Below are 16,766 nucleotides of genomic sequence, written 5' to 3'. Positions count from 1 at the left end.
ATGGCTCGTCCTTTTCCGTTTACTGCGGCCTTGTTCCTTTTTTTTTTTCTCTTCCTCCGAGCTCCCGGCGTCTGCCTGTCAACCTCTTTGATTTTCTGCCCTGGCTCTCGAACTCTGGACTTTTCCGCATGGGGCAAAGTCTCCATCTGCCACGTTACTTCAGCACTTCCCTCTTTTAAAAGCAAGGCTGCACACACCAGCGACGACCAAAAAGATGAGACGAGGAGGGACTCATCGCACCGCTGTCGCTCAATGCCCATCCCGACCTCCCGACAGGATGACCACTTCTTGTCCATGCTGACCCAAGCTCTAACACGACGCGCGATATGTGGTAGACTGCTCTGCGTTCTCCTGAAGCTCTACGACCTAGAGGTAGGTAGGTATTGAGGCGGACCCTACTGCACTGTACCTTGGGCTACAGCCTACCTCACTAAGCCTCTCTTCCGTCTTTTCATTTTTCCAGCCGTGGTTTCATAGCATGGGCCGCATGGCAGCGGTATGCGTGTACGGTGTGGGTGACGCAACAAACCAGCCGGTCAGCGTCGGCACTGAAGCGAAAACCTGATCCATCTGTATCATCCAACACTCCGAGGAATGAAGCCGATCGACAGGTTGTGAGCTGGCACCTAGCAGTGCCTAATTTTAGTGACCGACGATTCACTCGGGGCTGCGCATCTTCTGTCTTCCGCCTTCAACGCTGCCAGGCTGCCAGGCTGCCTCATTTTCCTCGCCGCGACGGGCGACGGGAGTGGGACACCACGGACAGTGCGAGCATGGGTGCAATGGAAAAAGAGCAAGAAAAAGAAGAGGCGGTGACGGCTGTTCTGCTTTGCCCAGTGCCGCCAACTGCTCTGCTAGCCTCCCTCGGCTGTTGGCTTTGGAACGGTGAGGGGCAAAAGAAGGTCAGGTTGACGAGCGACGGGGAGGCTGGGAAGACGACGACCTGATGACTTGGGACATTCGAATTGGAGTCCCCAAGGGTACTGCTGCCGGATGTGATATCGTTTCCAATATCTGGCAACATATGGCAAAAAAGCCTCAATCTCAGTACCAGCGCTTAATTGTCACAGGCCGGCTATGGTACTCTCATTTCAAACGACCGGGTGGAATTCCGTATCACTGTTTCCAAGTTCCATGGGCCATGGCAAGATCACCAGCTCCAAGCTTACTGCTGCCGGTACGGAATACCTACGGATACTGTTGCTACTGGTCCCGATGCGGACCGACGGTTTGCGCTGGTTGGCAGCTCGCCAGGGGAGGGGCTCAGAGCTCACACTGTCGATCGGTTGGGCTGGACTATTGGTGCGGGCTGGGATACCCCCCTGCAACTGCGACGCGACTGTCTGTCTCCGGGTTTCCTGTCCCAGCTCCCTCCGCGCCGCATCACACACCTTTCTTCTTTTCGCAGCTTGGGACAGCACAGCCAGATATTGCGAGGATCCACCTTCAGCCACTTCGGCCCCACGTGACACACCGCATAATTTTCTGACGAAATATTCCATGACTTTGGGTTTCTGAAGCAGCGCTTCCCTGACGAGCCGGTCTGTTGTGCAGGTACGTACCTGCATCGTCCCTCACAGGCTCCCACCCTCCTCGAGCAACGCGAGCGGGGAACTTTGGAATGGCACTCATGAACCAAGGAAGCTCAGAAGACGAGGATGGTAATTACACCAAGTCCCAGCTCTATAGTTTTCGTGCAGAGGACTTCATCCAGTATTCAAGGCTTTGGCATCGGCAAAAGCCTGTAAGAGGAAGCTACGCATTGCAAGCGCAATTGTCGAAAAGCATCAGTATCCAACCTTGCCGACAACGGACTATTCGTACGCTACTCCGTACCTACACAGCATACGCGGTTGAGTCCGTGTTTTCGTACCGCATCCAGTGCGAGGTCTCCGTCCCGAGTGACTCGGAGTCACGAAACCTGCATCCGGCCGCTCGGAGATAGCTACTTACAGAACTCTGACTGCAGCAAGGACATGCAGCTTGAGTATCAAAGGCTTGGTGTCTCACGGGCTGACAGTCGCAGTGGGGTTGCCCGGGTGCATCGGTCGTTGCACTCGCTCGAGCAGCAGCAGGAAGCACAGCATGCTAGCAACAACGCGGGGAGTGAGAGACTATGGCAGCTGTATAGAGTACCCACGGAGCACAAATACAGGAGTACGGATATAGCCTGATAGGCAGACATCTGCTCACTCCTCGTGTCTGCCCCGTGCTTGGAATGATGCGCGAGATCAGGTGAGCAGCGCCAACAAGCGACCTAGGTGAATCCGGCCGCGCTGGTGATCCGTCATGAGCTGAGAACCAGAAATTGGAACGTCGCAACAGATCTCGACCATCTATCCGTTGATGGAGAGCCTCCGCCTCATGCTCGCACGCATCGAGTAGCGGGCGAACGTCGTGATGCGACAACGATTGGACCAGAATTCGCCTCAAACGGATTACTTGAGTGGTTGGAAACACATCATTTCTGCAGCTGCCTAATGGTCAGCTGTCTCTCTTGCACGATTCGAGTGGGTGAGAAAGCGTCACGCCTTTCCCGGGGTACACAGACATTGAGCCAGTCTGAGGGCAAATGACCAGGGCTGAGGGGACAAACCACACGCTACCTACGCTACTCTGCCACTCCCGTCGCCCGGCATTTACTATCAACGTCTATCAATGCTCGATCTGGCGTGACAGGCTGACAACATCTCGGACGAGGGCCACCGTCAGTCTGGGAATGCCGAGCCTCCTTGATGTTACAGCTATCTTGACCAACGTTCTGGAGGCACATCTCCCTGCCTGCACTGACACAGGAATCATAAGCGCTTCAGACCCCTTTTCGTGAAGCCGTGCGGTCACTGCGGTCTAGACTCTAACTGGAACCGAGCTTTGACACGGCTCACTTCTCACCCATCACGTTGGCGGTTATGCGACCAAGGTATCCGTACTTCCGTACAGATACATCCTGCCCAACTTCGCCTGGTCGCCTTGCCAGCTGCCGTCGTATGTTTACATTGGGTTCAGATGTGGCTTTTTGCCTGAAGCGCCTAATCAGCCGTCCCTCAACAGCAAGAACATCCGTCAACCGAGCTATTCTCATTGATCCGGCAGAAGAGATGTTTGTTGCTGCTGCTGCTGCTGCTGCTGCTGCTGCTGCTGCTGCTGCTGCTGCTGCTGCTGCTGCTGCTGACGCTAGGCGATGGTCAATAAGTAATCTCCCGTTCGTTCATGGCCGAGGGACAGAGACGCGTATGCCTCTGAGAGACCATGAGCAACTTCCGCACTTTCCCGGGCAAAAGTCAAGACAACAGCGTTTGCTAATAAGTTTGGGAGAGAATCCGTGCCTTGCTCCCAAAGCGCAGGACACAGACGTTCTCGCACGGAGGACGTCTGATGTCTGCTGAATTCTATCTTGTTGCGTCTATGGCGCAATTCCGTCCCAGGGCGCTCCCGCACGTCGTGCGATCGACTTACGGCCCATCTTGTTTTGTCACCAGGCTCCGGTCTCTTTCGGCCTTCATATACTCTAAACGACATGAAGAAAACGAATACCGGTATCCATGATATCTCTCGAGTTTCGCGCCAGACGCGGCTCAAAATCAGTGGCACCGTTACACTCTCAGTACCTACGCGCCCGTTCCAATCATTCCATTTCCCGATTCTGCAATCAGCTACCCCTCCACCCCGGTCGCAAGAAGGGATCTCCCGCATCTCTCTCGCGACGAATGAGGACCGTTTTCTTGACCTCTGCTTTCCCATTCGGCGCATCACAAACCCCTCCATCCTCGAAATCTAGCACCACGCCACGATCCCTTCCCCCTCCTTCTCCCCCTTCTCTCTTACAGTCTACTCGTCCACTGCGCTAACTACCCGCTCGTAGTGGATGTATGTCTCTTGTTCCTGGCGCTGAACTTTGAATGACGCGGGGCGCCCCTAGACAAAGCCGGCGCGATTTATCAACGGTTGATGAACGAATGCGCCGACGCGTCGAGCATCTGCGTTTCCAGAAAGCCCGTAGGCGCGCTTTTGTTGGTCATTATTGCTGCTTGCACCCCGGCGCGCGTGATGATTCGTGCTACCATCCGTCTTTCCGGGTGCGCCGGCGAAGCTTACTTCGTGTATTATGGTTTACGGATATCTACGGCGCTTGCTATGGACCGTTCCACTCCCATTTAATGGCTGCAGAGATGTTACGGGATACCGTGCTGGTCGTCTCTTATTCCAAGGGTCCGTTTGCCTTTCTCTGCTGATATCCACCTTGGACGCCTGCTACTGTGATTGTGACAGATGACGGTTTTTGGATGGACATAAGAGACGTCTAGTTGGACGAGATCCCAAACCTACTAGGGGCGAGTCGCCGTCTTGTGATCGTAGAGTTGTACCCTTTTATCATACCAGCCTTTGCATGCAATGTTTTCTCTGCGAACCAAGGCCCGGCGATCGGCTGCCGCTGCCAAGTTTCTGATTGCTACAGCGGACCCGGGCTTCACGCCGATAGGCGACCAGGTTTCCTGGCACCCGGCCTGTTCCAATGACTGTACCACAAGCACGACCGATCCATCACCTGGCTAGCTTTCCGATTTCGGGTTTCGCGTCATATGCAAAATTGACATTTTCCTTAGACCACTTTGATGTCTGCTCCAAGTCAGATACTCCGTACACAGCAAACAAAGAAAGCCCAGCGGGAACCTGTCAGTCGGTCAACAAGGTAGTTAGAGTAACAAAAGGCAGTGGAAGGCAAAAGATTCCGAAACCGAGAATCGAACTCGGGGCTATGCCTAACCTCTCACAGAGATGAGAGGGCATCATGTTGGCCACTACACCATATCGGATGTTGATGTCAATTCTCTGCGAGTTAGGCAATAGGAATGGTGCGCAGAATGACTGGAGACAGCCCCGGTGAATGTGGAGATATCTGCGCGGATTCCGAGCCGTTGAGTGGCTCCTCTTTATGTCGACCGGCTAGATGCCTGCGGGTTTCCGCTCAGAGTGGGCGGCTGCCCCGTTTGCGGGTTAATCGAGGGTTCGAAGTCTGGTTCCTGAATCATTTGAGTAGTTTATCCTGGGCTAAGGTAGAGAGAAGGCGTTTTCGCATTCGTGTGTTAGCACAAGGTATTGCTGTAATTTGTAAACTTGCAAAGACAACGTAGGCAATGTTTCCAACTGAGTGTGAGAACCGTGCAGGTTACATATGATGCTGAAGATGTGCACTAAATCACCGGCTCTTCAACTTTGAGAAGCCGGTGGTCTCGAGGATAAAGAGTTGTCAACGAAAGTTGTTGTCTCACATACCCAGTAAACGCTGAATATGGTTCTCGGCCTTTTCAATTTACTGCATGACCATGTCAAAGAGACTGTGCTTACAGCTTCGTAACGAATCTCGAAAGCATGAGAACCTTCGATAAGAAGCTATGAGTTCAACGGGCAGGAAGCTATCGATTAAGCATGAAAAGGAAGCAAGTCTGGAAGAAAAGTCTTGCTTTGCTATATCCGAGTCTTAGCAGGGAGGTTACAGTATGGTAAATAAGGTAGTTCAACTACCAGAAGCTTTGAACCGCCTTGCATACAGCGCTGCAAAGCCTAGATCTACGTGTTTCTGGTGAACATGTTCATATTCAAGAGCTTTGATTGATTTCTTTCTCTAAAGCCTACATGTACACTTCAATGGTGCACCATCGAGGAAGTCTTAGTTCTAATCTTCATTCGATTCTGATGGCACTTTCTTCCGCGTGTAGTGACATCGATAGTCAATGTTTTAAAAAAAACCCTAGTTATCTAGAGTTTGATGAGTGAATGGTAATTTTCAGCAGGGTTTATCATTGTCCAGCAAGGCTTTTGGGATCTCAGCGATGTTCAAGACGGTAGGTTGAGAAGTTGCAACTGAAACAAAGCCAGTGAAGCCATAGAAGAGTGAATACGATAGTCGTCTTTCACTACAGCTACAAGATCACGTGGCAGAGCTTTTGACTGTGCCTTACAATGAGAAACTCTGTATCCAGTTCAGGGCAGCAGCGGCTTGAGAAAAGTACCTAGTAAAATATCGCGATACTTTCACGACACTTTATAACCCCGACCAGAAGAGCTTGTATTCCCTCGCGCGCGGCGGGCACGCGCCAAGTCAACATGACAGCTCGGACTCCGTTTACGATAATTACAGCATGCCATCGAGGCTATATTGACAACCTTGCGTCAATACCGCTAGTCAAAGCTTAAAAGGACTCTGTGGAGCCGGCCAAGTCATTTGCACCGTTTACTGTCAACGTCAAAGTTTCCTTCCAGATTAATAATAATCTCATTCATTCTGTAGTCCGGCATTCTGCTCCCAACCCTTGAGAGCTAGTGCGCCCGTGGCCACCATTAGCGGTCGCTTCGGGTGTCATGACAACTTACACGGTAACCGGGGGCTGTGAAGGATGCGGAACTTTGCCTGGTTCGGCACTCGTAAATGCCCGCCATCTCGACTTCCGGGTCGTCCGGCCGTACCGGCGCAGGTTCTCTAAGAGAGTTCATGGCCCTGGGAAATGGTTTGGTAGGAGTAAATCAATAAATATAAGGTAGCTGTGAGTCTCGGAGAACACGCTTGCATCCTCTCTTCTTGAGTCTTTCCCACGAATACGTGCCGCATAGCTAAATAATCTCTAATACGGCGTGCACTTGTCAGTATTATCATCCAGTTCAACTACAGTCATTCCTTACCCCTTCCATTTTCACGTCATGAAGTTCAACCAGCTCGCCTCGCCCGCCTGGGCTCTCCTGCTCTCCCAAGCCGCAGCGAAGCCCTGCGCCGAGGCCAAGATCGACGTCGACGTCGCAATCATCGGCGGCGGCAGCGCCGGCATCCATGCCGCGATCCAGCTCAAAGACGCCGGCGCCAAGATCGCCGTCATCGAGAAGAAGTCCCAGATCGGTGGCCACGCGGAGACCTATATCAACCCGCAGACCAAGGTTCCGGCCAACGTCGGTGTCGTCCTCCTTGAGAACCGGGAGATTGTCAGCAACTACTTCTCCCGCCTCAACGTCTCGACCATCAAGGCCAACCCGCTCACCAGCGCCACCACCGGCGCGTCAAAGAGCTACGACTTCTCGCTCGGCTTCCCTATCCCTGCGCAGAATGCCTCTGCCACGGCCGGGCAGCAACAGGCGCTCCAGGCTGCCGCGCAGGCCTACTCGACCAACGTGCTGGCCAAGTACCCCTGGATCGATCAGGGCTTCCTCGTTCCCGACCCCGTGCCGGAGGAGCTCACGCTCCCCTTTGCGGAGCTCGCTCAAAAGTACAACTTCACGGCGCTCCTGACCGTCATCGCCCAGTTCAACTGGTGGACCGGGGACATCTCAACGATCCCGGCACTGTACGGCATCAAGGGCCTCGGGCCCGGTCTGCTCCAGAGTCTCTTTGGCGAGTTCATCCTCTCCGGCAACGGTGATACCCGGGCTCTGTACGACGCCGCCGCGGCGGAGCTCGGCGACAGTGTCCTCCTCAACTCCGACATCCTCAAGGTGAAGCGCGACGTCAAGATCGACGAGGACACCACCTCGGGCGTCACCGTCCTCGTCCAACAGCCAGGCCAACCCAAGAAGCTCATCCGCGCCCGCAAGCTCCTCATCGCCATCCCCCCTATCATGGAGAATGTGGCCAAGTACGACCTCAGCTCGGACGAGCACGCCCTCTTCTCCAAGTTCTCCGCCCTCGGCTACTGGGCTGGCGTCGCCACGATCCCGGGCCTGAACACCAGCCTCACCAACGTCGGCGTCCAGACCCCTTTCAACCAGCCCGTGATCCCCGGCACGAACGGCTTCAACACGGCCGGGTCCCCCAACGACTTCCTCGTCGCCGTCGGCTTCCAGGATACGAACTACACGGAGGCGGACGCCAAGGCCGTCCTCGTCAAGAACCTGGCTACGCTGGCCGCCGTCGGCGCCGTGCCTCAGGATGCGGCGCAGACGGTCACGTTTCCCTATGTCTCGGACCACAAGCCCTACAATGTCCGCGTCTCGACCGAAGAGATCAAGAGCGGGTTTTACGGGAAGCTGCTTGCTTTGGAGGGAGCGCGCAACACGTACTGGGCTGGCGCTACGTTCTCTGGCCATAACAGCGCGCTGGTGTGGTCGTTCAATGAGGGAACGGTTTTGCCAGGTTTGAAGAAGGATCTTGGTCTGTAATCAAGAAACACTCTTACTAGGTAGCATGGCGAAGGAGGTTGGAAATATGAAATGGGCATATTAGAGCTATGGCTGAAGGCCTTGGCCCCCAGCCCACATAGAATAATCATCTCAGGATCAATTTCTGCGCCACTCTGGTAGCTCTTTTGGGGTCAAGGGATACGATAAACGCGTGCTTTGCAAGTCCATCGTCCCAGCCATGACAAAGGAGTCAATTACAACTCTTTGTACGCTCTGGTCCACGGGGTGATCCCGAATTTGGAGCCCAGATCATGCTTTGAACCCGGAGTTTACTTAATATGCTCCGCGTCAGATTGCTGGGCTACGTTCGTGTTCGAGATCTCTATGTCGCTTTCCAGGCCAGACACTTCACCTGGGAGTCGGTCCCTAACAAGAAGGGCTGCCCAGGTCATCGCTGGTGCTCCTATATAGAAGACGACGACAGATATGACTAGGTTGGTCGTCAAAGAGGCACTGCGGACAGAGCCGACAGTCTCATAGGCAATGCTAAAACGACTCGTTAGCATTCACCACTGTCGTTGAATCGAAGGTCACTGAGGAGAGCTCTCACCGGTAAAGAATGAACTTCTCAAAGAAGTCCGGCCAACATGCGTCTGATGTTTCTCAAGTAGACTACCAGGATAGGTTTACATGGCTTCACGTGCAAAAGTAGAGGCAACCCTCGCAGGCTTATCTGCAGGCACAAATCCTGGCACAGTGGGCTGGATCTGGAATGATTCACATGTTGGAATCTTCGTTGCACTTTCATGATGAGTTTTTTGTTTAAGCAACTCAAAGCCTGCTTCATAAAGACTGGTCTGCATTATTGACCTCATTACTCTAAACCACATTTATCCTAGTACTCCCTCAGGGTTTAGAGATGGAAGTTCATTATGCTTTTATAAATAGATGTAGCAGAACGGAGTATCGTCAACCGTGTTCAACAGCTCCTTGATAGGGCGGTCTTGCGCCAAAACGCCCATTTCAACTATGTCCTCCTTCGTGGCATCACGACTCGGTGGCAGATTGAGAATCGTGATGGTTCCCGCAATTTCAAAAGCCTCCCAAAGGTGAAGGGCCTGCCAAATCCAGTAAACGCGGTCAACCATGGCATGATGGAGGAAGAAGGACGGATCGGTCGGGGAGGAGTAGAGATCACTAGCATCTCCATTTGCGACAAAGTGGCCTGAAGCGTGCATGCCTGCGATTGAAATATTAGTCTCAAGTTCCGTTGTCTCAGGAACTCGTCGCACATACCCAAGAAGCCATCCCAGAAGCGACCCTGGAGTTCATTTTGGAATGTGGAAATATTCTTAGAAGCTTGGCCAACAGTGACATTGAGCAGATTGAGAGTTGTCAACCAAGTAGACGCTGCGTATGAGCTCAAGTCGCGGCGCAAACAACGTGGGTTGTATTCCATCGGGCCGCTAGGGTTGGGATCCATGCCATCCATGCCGGGAGATACTGGGCCGAGATTGACAGTCATGCTATATCTTGTCAGATCAACCCTTTCAAGAAGTTGAGGATGTTACTTACTTCACGAGAGGGCCGCTCGTGACACAACCGCCGCCATTGCCAGACGGTACTGCGATCTCGCCGTATGGAGAAGCACTCACGCTACCATTGTGAGCAACGTAGGCACCATCGCCGCTCAGGCTGGTGTCACTCCCGTCATAAACTGGAGACTTGCGCGGATCATCAGTGTGAGCGAACCAGTTCCAGTAAGGCTGGGCCCCCTTGTAACCACACTCGGTTTTCAAAGCATTCTCGTACGCCCAGGTAAAGTACCTATGCCATGTCAAGAAGTTGCCCGTACCGTGGATGGTACGAGTCTGGTTGATATGGACGGCAACGAAGTCGTCATATCGGTTGCGGGCTCCGGGTGCGAACGATGGGTCGGACTTGGAAGGAGACGTCAACATGCACTGAACGGCACTGATGTACTCCTTGCGCTCCGCCGCAGAGAAAGCAGCCCTAAGACGAGACGTCAGATACGTGCCCAAATGCTAGCCATTGGTCTTACAAGAAAGACTCGAAGTAATTATGAGACAAGATAGAACCTACCAATCCCTGCGAACACTAGCGTTGAAAAGGTTGCAACCACGCTTGGAAATTGTACCATTGGCCTCAGCAGCCTTCAAACTCTCCATGGCCTGTGCTTGCAGGTCTGCAAGCACGTCTCCGGCATCACGAGCCTCGAGAGGGGTGTCGAGGGGAGCGCCGTTGGCAACAACCGCCAAGCCAAGGACGGCTGTGATCTTGACGGGAAGCATCGTGTTCGGCTAAATCCTGCTTTTGATGAAAGGAGGTTCCAGATGCAAGCTTCCGCTTCAGGAGGGGAAAGAGATCTGCAAGGGCAGCGGAGCGAGGGTGGGTGAGCAAAAGGAACAGAGAAACGTGGCATTTAAGAATGTGGACGGCTTCTATATACACCGAGGCACGCTCCCACCGGTGAAGAGCATTCCTGTCACTGCCGGATGTAATTTTAACATATTGATACGAGTCCACTTGGCGAGCGAATCCATCGCCACAGTTGACCAAATTCGTAGAGTTACTCAAGTGTTGGTCAACATCTTGCATGTGGATGTCATAAGGCCCATGGAAAGGCTCGATTTCTCGGCACTTCGGTGGTGATATCTGAACTAGGCAAGTCGTCCTCGTAACTGATCCCTGACCCTTGAATTCAAGCCCGCGCCTTGACATAGTGGAATCTGTGGTCGGAATTTGGCCAATGAGCCGCACGAGGATAGGACGTTATATTGCAGAATGAGATAAAGGGCAACATCCCGGAGCGACTCCAGTTACTTGGGGCTCTTCAGCTGGGAAATACTGCATGTGAGTATAAGTGGCCATTGCTTCAGCCTTAAATCTGGAGAGGCTATCACCACACAGGTCTTTCTTTTGACAAGCAAACCACATCTCGCAAGGTAGCTCGGCTTGACAGGTGTTCCGGACTGCGGAAAGCAATCCCACTCATCGAGGAAGCCAAGGACGCCATTGCCCTCACTCACCCCACGGCCTGCATGAATTCGATACAGTCTGAGTGTGCGAATCATACTCTGGAGGTTGATGGGAAAGTTCTCAAAGTCCCGAACACGCAAGCCAGTCCATATCGAGGAGTCAGGACCACCCCTCTGAGCTTCTGAGGAAGCTTCGAAGATGAGTTACAACGAGGGCCCCCACCCCCGCTCGTCAGAATGTCACGTCATCTTAGCTCCAACGTTCCAACTCATGCAGGGGCTCCACAGTCTATCAACATTAGATGTTAGTTCCAACAGAACCGCTAGGGGAGTTCGGGGAACATGCCCTACAACGGCCCGCATCACACCACCGGGCATGGATCTAGTGCGTCAGAATCGGATATGGCTGCGGTTGCGGTTGCGGTTGAAGACCGTCGACGAATGACTTTTCTCATTTCTTTCCTTACCCCTGGCCCCCAAGCCTCTATTGCCCTGGGTCGACGAGTCGACTTACATCCCGCATTTAGTAGAGGAGAATTGCTTACAAGAAAGTCTTTTATCCGCGATCACTGGGGAAAAGATCATCTAACACGGTTCATTTACCTCAAGGAGACATTAAACAGTGGAGCAACTGCGCCTCTCGCCTCTATCACTTTTCCGCCAAGTTGATTTCTCCTGATCTTTCGGACATTCGTACATCGCTTTGGGAAATAATATCGTGCTTCTTGTTGACCGAGAGGCCGTCGATTGGCATTGGCCGGCTTTCCGAAAGACTCGGCGACATATGGTGTAGGCAGACATACATGCAGCCAAGGCCGCAAAATTTGGTGAAGGAGACAAATCCTCACAGCCCAACCTGAGCGATGGGTGTTTCGACAGACTCTCGCCGCAGTCTCGCAGCCCAAGTTCAGCTAATCCCTGGAAGTAGACGAAAAAACAGTAATGAGTATCACTTGACCTTCACTTCAAGTTGGAACAAACTTCTTAGGTGGCAAGTTACCCGGGAAGAATTTTCACTAGACCGTCCTTGGTAAACTTGAAGGAAACGAGGAAAGAAAAGCAGGTGAGTACCTTCAAGAGTGTTCAGGCTCATTCGCCGTTTCAATCTTGGCTGAATATATTAGACTTGAGTTTTACACAGCTCACCCATGTAACGAGAACTCAACATTCGGAGGGCTCGGGTGGCTGGGTGACGGCACACTTTTCTGTGCCGCAGCGATGCCGTTGACTAACAGCAGTGCGGATTCCATCCCACCGGATGCCCGAACTCTCGATGAAGACGGCTGCAGGAGTGAGCTCGCCACACCAGAGCCATGTTTGTGAAATTTCACGCTCTCAAGAGGCAGGTGGACTTCAAACCCCCTTGACACCTAAAGTGGATGGAACGTAAGTGTACGAACAACTCGCATCATCTCAGTTCCCATACCAATGATTGCTTTGAGACAACCGTGGTACGCTCTCGGCTTCTGCTTTGCTTCCTGGCTTCACAGACAGTTGAGCAAATTGATTCTTACATGCTGCATGTAAGTATTTGTGATATGAACTCATGACTCGCTCTTCAATTGGGATTGCTTTCTCTCTATCATCTATGTATTCAGCTTCTTAATTTGCCTGGTGTCGATGTACGTCCTGGATAGCTATATTTGGTCAAAATGTCCTCAGCTGCTCCACCTACCAAGCCCCTTGACCCGGAATGGGCCAAAGAGAGCAATACCGCCATGATTGTCGGCGTGACGGGTGGCTTCCACGCTCTTGCTCTGCTTTTTGTTGGCCTTCGCGTGTACACCCGTGCAGCCATCGTCAAAGTTATGGGAAGAGACGACTATGTTGCCATCGCATCTGTGGTACGTTTCCTGGTGTCCAACTTTTGTCCTTAGGGTTGAGAAATATTAATTTTTGGAAGCTCTGTGCCGTGGCAGGCATGACAATCTTTTCAGTGCAGTCCTTTTACGGTCTCGGGAAGCACACCCTGATCATCCCTGCTGAGAATATGGTCATTATGAGAAAGTCAAGCTTCTTCCAGTCGATTATATCTTCCATCGCCGGTTTAGCATTGCTGAAAGTATCGATTGGTCTCTCTCTCCTACGGCTCAGTAGGAGCATCTGGTACTCGAGATCTCTTTGGGCATTGATTGGTAAGTGCCTGCTACCTCAAACTGTGACTGACCAGACACAAGACCCCACGAACGATGCTTTGCTGATTGAGACTACCTACAGTCTTTGTGTCTGCCTATAGTTTCATGGCCTGGATGACGTTCTTCTTCTACTGTCAGCCACTGGAAGGATACTGGGACAAGAGCTTGAACCCCAAATGCTACCCAATCACTCTCTTCATCAAATTCGGCTTGATCAATACTGCCTTCAACATCTTCACTGACGTATGCTTTGCTACACTTCCTGTGAGCATCATCTGGACGTTGCAGATGAAGCTGAGGACACGGATATATCTCATCATTGTTCTCAGTCTTGGTTACTTGTGTGTTGAACCCCAATGGCGGTGTCGCTTTCTGTGCTAAGTGTTCATAGTGCGGTAGCTATGGGTGTCATCAAGTCAGTCTACCAAATAGCCTATGGGAAAGACATGGACAAGACTTTGTAAGTCGCATAGAGCTATCACCTCGCAAGTGTTTCCAACTAACAACTACAAAGTTACCAAAGTATCCAATTCTGGGAATTGTAAGCTTCTTTTCTGAACCATCATCTGCTTTCTTCGATACTAAATCGTCATAGCTTACAACTTAACCTCGGAATCATCGCCGCTTGCGCACCATCTTTGAAGCCTCTTGTCGGTCATGCTCTCAAAATCTCATCGAGCGACCGTTACCATGGCAAATTGTACGAGAACAGAAGACCGGCCGGAACAAATACCTCGAAGCGCCGCCAGGGTTACAGAGTGCATGACAGCCAAGTTGAATACGAGATGCACAGCCGACCTTTTGCTGGACCTCCTGGGGTACAGCGCAGCGCCGGTAGTGACCTACATCAAAGCCCATATGAGAAAGACGGGAGTAGGGGGTCTGGAAGCGAGGACATGATCCTCCAGGATGATAAAGGCCAGGGGATTATGCGGACCACAGAAATATCGATAAAGCGATGAGTTGAGAGACCCGAATTTCTAGTGTTCGAATAGTTTGGTATCTTCCTAATACTTCTGAACGGATCACCACTGGAACTGCCCACCATTCCTCTGAAGAAACTTGCCAACCTCACCATCTCTCTTGCCCTCAACAATCTCGAGAATGCCCTGCGCGCTGGTTTCCGAACTCTCAGCACCTCCCTCAATTCTGTTCTGCCTGTCACCTTCACCCGTAAGATTGGTGACGACCCAGCCTGGGCAGAAAGCCCAGACTTTTGCGCCCCAGCTCTTGTAGGCCCACAGCATATGCGCCGTCGCCATGTTCAGCGCTGCCTTGGAGATGCGGTAGGCATCGCCGGGAACATCGTAAAACGCGCCGCCCGGAGTAGTGCGTTCGTGGATGGAACCGAGACCACTCGTGACGTTGATGATTCTCGCATCCTTGGACTTCTTGAGGAGCGGTACCAGAGCCTCAGTGAGGATCAATGCGCTAGCTGCGTTGGTGTTGAAAGTGTCGACCAGCTCGGACCGGCGATCCTTGGGTTGTGTGATGACAATGCCGGCGTTGTTGACGAGGACGTCGAGGACGCCAAAGTCGGCGGTGAGCTTCTCAACCGCCGCCTTGATGGAGTCGTCGGAGGTGATATCGAGCTCCAAGAGGCTCACAGTGCCGGCCGGCTTCCGGGCTTGGAGATTTTCCAAGGCCTTGGCGCCCCGCTCCGCGCTACGGGAGCCGACGACGACGTGATTGTCGGGGGATGCGGAGACCAAAGCCCAGGTGCTGTCGAAACCAATGCCCTGGTTTGCGCCTGAATTATGTTAGCTCTGAATCCGATCGTTGACTGGTGGCATGTATGCTTTAATCATGAGCAAGAACTAACCAGTGATGAGAATGATCTTCTTAGAAGACATGTTGAGAAACTATGTTGGTACGTGGAGTATTGCGAGTAGTAGTAGAGATTCGATGTGCTTGTCCTCTGTTATGGATTCCATTGATGAATACCTTGGAGCTGTATTTATAGTCTCAATGCAAACAGAAGTGTTGAAGCTCTTCCACGTGCATTCCTCGGAAACCGGTGAAGTGTCGTGGTTTCTCCGTCCTGTTAAAGCCACAAAGTCCGGAATTAGAAATCTAGAGACAGGCAATCAGGCTGCTCAGACTGCAAAGTCTAACGTTATGCACCAATCGTAACTTAGTGGCGCTTGTGTTTATGGGGATGGTGATTCAGCATTCTCCTCATGCGGCACAAAGAGATATGCAGCTTACGCCAAGGAAGCGGATATTTTTTAGGTTCGGATACGTTTTTAAGCAGGTCGTGGTTCTACAGCATTCTTCGAACAAGAATTATCCCATGGCTTACGAAGATGAGTTTTGATGTGATTCCGTCATTACATTGCGACAGAAAAACCCTGTGAAAACTACGAATATTTTGGTTATACGGTTCCACGAAGCTTGCAATGGTTTTGGGGTGGGGGTTACCCCCAATTGCTAGGTATTTCCACCCAGAGCTAGTTTTTTTTCGGCGTAACTCTGTCTATAAGTCTTCCATGACGTGCGTTCTTGAAGGAGATGACTTCCGGAATTAGGAGATAACCTCTATTGGAAGTTGGAACTGCCGCACTCCGCGGATTGGCGTCTGTGGGGAAGCTGCGAACATGAACACCGTTAGCTGAACACGTGAATCACCACAGCGACGCTCGGCAAGCTCGAAACGCCTAGCATACTACCGCACGTTACAGGAATAGAAGAAAAGTTATGAACGCAGATAGCGACTAGAATAAACGCTTTGGTTGAAGTGATGGATGTTGGGCGGATTAAGTGCCCCGGACGCACGAGCCACTAAGCATGTCACTGCATGTATCGATTCTCTCGTTCGGTTGCCACGGAATGTGAGCCATCAGCCCTCATACTCTCCATCAATAGAGGCCTGCCGAATCTGACGGCTACAGGTCTCACGTCTCATCTGAGGCGTTACCGCGAAACAGTTGCACCTAAGCGCGTGCGGTTGTGCCGCTATCGCTGGCCATTATGGGGTAACCAAGCCCGCTACCGGTGCAGCGCTGAGTTCCTTAGTCTCATTACATCTCCAGTTCCTTCTAGTCAGCACAACTGAAAAAGACACACCTTTCTCTACCCACGATAAGAATCTAGGACACATATTGACTACAGGAGCAATTCTAGCGCAGCGTCATCCAGGTAGAAATCAGGCAATCACGTTTTCGAATGGCCAATTTTGTCACATAGCTTGACGAGCTATACGGGCCAGATCCTGAACGACGGTATGCGAACGCGACACAGGGGCCCGTCGCCGAGATCGCCAGTCACTGGGGACAACATCGAGGCTCAGACCCGAAACCCCAACAATTTTGACCCTTGACTCTACATGAGGGATTTCCAAGAACGAATCGGCGGGTACCCAAACTACAAACATAAACACATGGAAAGGAAAAGAAGAAAAACTTGATCGCTCATGGTCTTCGTATTCTCAAGCTACAGCTCAGTAGATTTGCACTTCAGGATTAGGGGTATAGCCATCTTAAGCTTCTGGGCAAGAGTCCCTTTTACTGCTGTTGAGAATGGCAAAGGA

The 16,766-nt window shown here is 52.0% G+C and overlaps 5 protein-coding genes and 1 non-coding gene across 6 annotated transcripts; 3 read left to right on the top strand and 3 right to left on the bottom strand.

The window, feature by feature from the left end:
• On the top strand, positions 1–3,386 carry BDP55DRAFT_630308 (uncharacterized protein; the record flags this gene model as incomplete). Its single annotated transcript, XM_060572135.1, has 9 exons — positions 1–372; positions 422–496; positions 612–902; positions 1,071–1,341; positions 1,581–1,744; positions 1,845–2,106; positions 2,326–2,483; positions 2,941–2,985; positions 3,027–3,386. The coding sequence occupies 9 exons, from the start codon at positions 1–3 to the stop codon at positions 3,384–3,386; spliced, it is 1,998 nt and encodes a 665-aa protein (XP_060431350.1).
• A 1,341-nt stretch (positions 3,387–4,727) lies between these two features.
• BDP55DRAFT_t124 lies at positions 4,728–4,814 on the bottom strand. The gene has a single exon. It is a non-coding gene; the product is annotated as a tRNA-Glu (tRNA).
• A 1,491-nt stretch (positions 4,815–6,305) lies between these two features.
• Positions 6,306–8,258, top strand: BDP55DRAFT_659013 (FAD dependent oxidoreductase family protein). The gene is made up of 2 exons (XM_060574524.1): positions 6,306–6,542; positions 6,644–8,258. The coding sequence occupies exon 2, from the start codon at positions 6,697–6,699 to the stop codon at positions 8,140–8,142; it is 1,446 nt and encodes a 481-aa protein (XP_060431349.1). The 5' UTR covers positions 6,306–6,542; positions 6,644–6,696; the 3' UTR covers positions 8,143–8,258.
• Positions 8,259–9,041: 783 nt separating this feature from the next.
• Positions 9,042–10,415, bottom strand: BDP55DRAFT_630306 (uncharacterized protein; the record flags this gene model as incomplete). The annotated part of the gene is made up of 4 exons (XM_060572134.1): positions 9,042–9,343; positions 9,400–9,629; positions 9,679–10,116; positions 10,207–10,415. 4 exons carry the CDS (start codon positions 10,413–10,415, stop codon positions 9,042–9,044), a joined length of 1,179 nt encoding a protein of 392 aa, XP_060431348.1.
• Positions 10,416–12,754: 2,339 nt separating this feature from the next.
• On the top strand, positions 12,755–14,199 carry BDP55DRAFT_727072 (uncharacterized protein; the record flags this gene model as incomplete). The annotated part of the gene is made up of 6 exons (XM_060579241.1): positions 12,755–12,946; positions 13,006–13,237; positions 13,320–13,578; positions 13,629–13,697; positions 13,752–13,778; positions 13,833–14,199. The coding sequence occupies 6 exons, from the start codon at positions 12,755–12,757 to the stop codon at positions 14,197–14,199; spliced, it is 1,146 nt and encodes a 381-aa protein (XP_060431347.1).
• A 63-nt stretch (positions 14,200–14,262) lies between these two features.
• Positions 14,263–15,090, bottom strand: BDP55DRAFT_630303 (short chain dehydrogenase; the record flags this gene model as incomplete). Its single annotated transcript, XM_060572133.1, has 2 exons — positions 14,263–14,987; positions 15,060–15,090. 2 exons carry the CDS (start codon positions 15,088–15,090, stop codon positions 14,263–14,265), a joined length of 756 nt encoding a protein of 251 aa, XP_060431346.1.
• Between the last annotated feature and the right edge of the window lie 1,676 nt (positions 15,091–16,766).

The sequence above is a fragment of the Colletotrichum godetiae genome (genome assembly GCF_030913485.1).
Source record: "Colletotrichum godetiae strain CBS 193.32 chromosome Unknown BDP55scaffold_14, whole genome shotgun sequence".
Classification (NCBI taxonomy): Eukaryota; Fungi; Ascomycota; class Sordariomycetes; order Glomerellales; family Glomerellaceae; genus Colletotrichum; species Colletotrichum godetiae.
Note: the sequence above shows the minus strand (reverse complement) of the source record. Positions and strands in the feature narration are given on the sequence as shown.

What these genes read in the sequence shown, in the direction of transcription:
- BDP55DRAFT_659013 (XM_060574524.1), top strand. Translation starts at nt 6,697, where the DNA reads ATGAAGTTCAACCAGCTCGCCTCGCCCGCCTGGGCTCTCCTGCTCTCC.